The sequence below is a fragment of the Wolffia australiana genome, chromosome 6 (assembly GCF_029677425.1).
Source record: "Wolffia australiana isolate 7733 chromosome 6, ASM2967742v1".
Lineage (NCBI taxonomy): Eukaryota > Viridiplantae > Streptophyta > Magnoliopsida > Alismatales > Araceae > Wolffia > Wolffia australiana.
The window spans coordinates 2,916,053-2,919,673 of NC_135840.1; the positions used below are offsets into that span (position 1 = coordinate 2,916,053).

Consider the following 3,621-nt stretch of genomic DNA (forward strand, 5'->3'; position numbering starts at 1 on the left):
TTCTACATAGTCAAAAGGAAAAACATGAGATTTTTAATTTTATTTTATTCAAAATAAGTTAAGTAAAAATTATATCTGCAATATTGAGAGCATTTTTAGTGAACTTGGAATCCAGGGAGAATATTATTATCAAATAGAGATATATCAAGTAAAAGAGAAAGGTAATAAAAATTATGAGATGTGCAAATGAAGTTTTTAACTTATTTTGAATAAAATAATTAAGTAAAAATGCAATATTGAGAGCATTTTTAGTGAACGCGGAATCCAGGGAGAATATTGTTATCAAATAGAGATATCTCAAGTAAAAGAGAAAGGTAATAAAAATTATGAGATGTGTAAATGTAGTTTTTAACTTATTTTGAATAAAATAATTAAGTAAAAATGCAATATTGAGAGCATTTTTAGTGAACGCGGAATCCAGGGAGAATATTGTTATCAAATAGAGATATCTCAAGTAAAAGAGAAAGGTAATAAAAATTATGAGATGTGCAAATGTAGTTTTTAAACTGGTTGCATCTTTCCATATCACATATTTAACCTATAATCAGATATCATTGGAATTCTAATCAGGAATTATGTGAATCAAATATTTACCTTAAAACTTCAAACTAGCTCATATTTTCACAAAATTGATTTCTTAGTATTCTATTCTGAATTCCAAAATAGGCGATAACTGTATTTCAAAATTTATATATCCATAAAAAATATATGTAAATCTATAAATCTTATAAACCAACTAAAATAACCCCAATCTCATCAAATTTAAATATCCAAAACGAGGGTAAATTGTTCAAAGATCATGCCGATAAAATAAATTTTTTATAAAATATTTTATTCCCCATAATAGTTCTCTTAATATGTTGCGTCATAAATAATGAGTTTGTTTGGCAAACTAAAATTATCAAGCTTGTGAGTTTTTTCTTCGGGACACCAAGAAAGAGGCCATCAGTTATTCATCTATACATAAATATACACATTTCAATTATTTTTATAACAAAACTCTGTCATAACCTATGCTACTTATGAATCGGTGAGGGATAGAGATTTAACACTAGGTGAAGCATCTAATATCAAACACATCCATAAAGCCGAATAATACGTGTGTCTGCCAAAATCAAATTATGTTTGAATATCATTAACGAGTAGTAGACATAATAATTGGGCTTTCATGAATACAAGACCAACAAAGCATCAAATACTTGTATCACAAGTCAACAACAACCCAATTTACTAAATCATCATTAAAAATCAGTTAAGTCAACAACAACCCAATTTACTAAATCATCATAAAAATCGGCTTAGACATTTTTAGAGTCATTATAAAAAAGAATCGCCAGAATATTTTACACAGGGTAGTAGGTATCTCAAGGGTGAATTACAATTGGTCAAGATAACCGACTGCTTGACCCCTTCTGCCAGAGGATAAGATTAGTGAATGACAATTGATGGGTCCTTTCAGGAACACCATGGGCGCTCAAGGGAGCAGGTGCCCATAAGAGACCAAAGTCCAAATCATGCGCTTATCATCTTTGACGGAGGTTTCCCCAGTCCCCACTCCACTATATTCCAAATATGTCTTAACAATAAAAAAATAGCAGAAAAACCGAATTAGGAAGAAGACAGCTACAAAATAGCACCTTGGTCAACTCACTTACCTTGTCCTTCTCCCCCTCCTCCCTCCTTCCTCCCTACCTTCGTCTTCTTTTCCGCCTCCGTGTGTGTATATATACATCTCCTTCTCTCTCCCCAACTGTGCGTTTCCTCTGAGAAAGATAGAGAAACAGCCGTAGGAACAGAGAGAAAGAGCGGAAGAAATATTAGTGGAAAGAGAGACGCAGAGAGAGAAAACGAGAGAGAGAAAGAAGGAAAGAGCAATAGCGGCGCAGAGAGAGCGCAAGAGAGGGAAGGGAAGAGAGAGAGAGAGATAACAAGAGGAGGGGAATAGAGAGAGAGGGAAGAGAGGGTGGGGAATAGAGAGAGAGAGAGCAAGAGAGGGAGGGGAATAGAGAGAGAGAGAGCGCGCAAGAGAGGGAGGGGAATAGAGAGAGAGAGAGAGCAAGAGGAGGGAATAGAGAGAGAGAGCAAGAGAGGGAGGGGAATAGAAAGAGAGAGAGCAAGAGAGGGAGGGGAATAGAAAGAGAGAGATCAATAGACGTGGAGGGAGATCAAGAGAGGGAGAGGGAGATTGAGAGATCGAGGGAGAGGGAGAGAGAGCGAGAGAGGGAGACAGAGCAAGAGAGAGAACAAGAGAGGGAGAGGGAGCAAGAGAGAGAACAAGAGAGCAAGAAAGAGAGAGCTCAAGAGAAAGAACAAGATAGCAAGAGAGAGAGAGAGAGAGAGTGCAATGGATGTGGCGATACCGGGGGAGAGCGCGACGTGCATGGCCTCGGGAAGCGCGCCGGGTAGCCCGAGACGATACTTCACCAGCGCCCCCTCCAGCCCCTCTCGCGTCGCCGCCCTCCTCCTCCACCTCGACGACCCTCCCCCCGCCGACGACCCCGACGACTTCGCCTTCCACTTCAACGGCGGATCCTCTCCCTTGACCGCCGCCGAGCTCTTCGACCACGGCGTCATCCGCCCTCTCAAACCCCCTCCCCGCCTCCAATCCCAAGACTCCACTCTCTCCCCCAGATCCCCCAAGTCCCCGCCTTCCAGATTCCTCCTCTCCCCGCGCCGCCGCCCAACCCCGCCGCCCGACCCCTTCGCCGCCGCCTTCGAGCTCGCGCGCGGGCGAGACCTCGCGCCGCCGCCGCCGGGCCGCCGCCGCGCCGCCCGCTCCCTCTCCCCTCTCCGCCGCCTCTTCCCCGCCCACGAGAAGGCCCCGCCGCCGCCCCCCGCCGGCAGCCGGCGCTGGCGGCTCAAAGACCTGCTCTTGTTCAGAAGCGCGTCGGAGGGGCGCGTGGCCCGCGGCGGCGCCGACAAGGACCCGGTCAGCAAGTACACCGCCATGTCGGCCGCCACGGTGGCGATGATTGCCGGGGACGCGGCGAAGGGGGGGAGCTTCCGGGCGGCGGCGCACGCGCGGCACTACGCCGCCAACCGGGCCGCGGCGGAGGAGATGCGGCGGAAGACGCCCCTGCCTTACAAGCAGAATGTCTTCGGGTTCTTGAGCTTCAACCCCGCTCTTTCGTCCCTCTCCAAGCGGTTCTCCGCCTTCCGCTGCCGCCATGAATGAGAATTATGGGTTTTTGGTTCTTACCGATCCGAGGATCTTCCACGGATCGAAGCTTTTTTTTCTTTGTAAAGTGATTTTTTTTCTTGGAGTGGTCGTTGATCCTGGAAGAAACCCGGATTTTGTTATTCATTTTGTTCTTTGAAATATAAGGATCTTCCATGGGTTGAAGTTATTTTTTTTCTGGGAGTGCTCGTCGGTCCCGGGAAAACACGGATTTTGTTCTTTGAAATATTAGGATCTTCCGTGGGTTGAAGGTTTTTTTTTCTTTATGAAGTGAATTTTTTCTTGGAGTGCTCGTTGATCCTCGGAGACCCGGATTTTGTTATTCACTTCGTTCTTTGAACTATTATGATCTTCCATGGGTTGAAGGTTTTTTTTTCTTTGTCAAGTGATTTTTTTTCTTGGAGTGCTCGTTGATCCTGGGAGAAACCCGGATTTTGTTCTTC

At 44.6% G+C, this 3,621-nt stretch overlaps 1 protein-coding gene across 1 annotated transcript; it reads left to right on the plus strand.

The window, feature by feature from the left end:
* The first annotated feature begins 1,738 nt into the window (after nucleotides 1-1,738).
* LOC144704666 (uncharacterized) lies at nucleotides 1,739-3,347 on the plus strand. Its single transcript, XM_078577163.1, has one exon. The coding sequence runs from the start codon at nucleotides 2,345-2,347 to the stop codon at nucleotides 3,173-3,175; it is 831 nt and encodes a 276-aa protein (XP_078433289.1). The 5' UTR covers nucleotides 1,739-2,344; the 3' UTR covers nucleotides 3,176-3,347.
* Nucleotides 3,348-3,621: the final 274 nt, after the last annotated feature.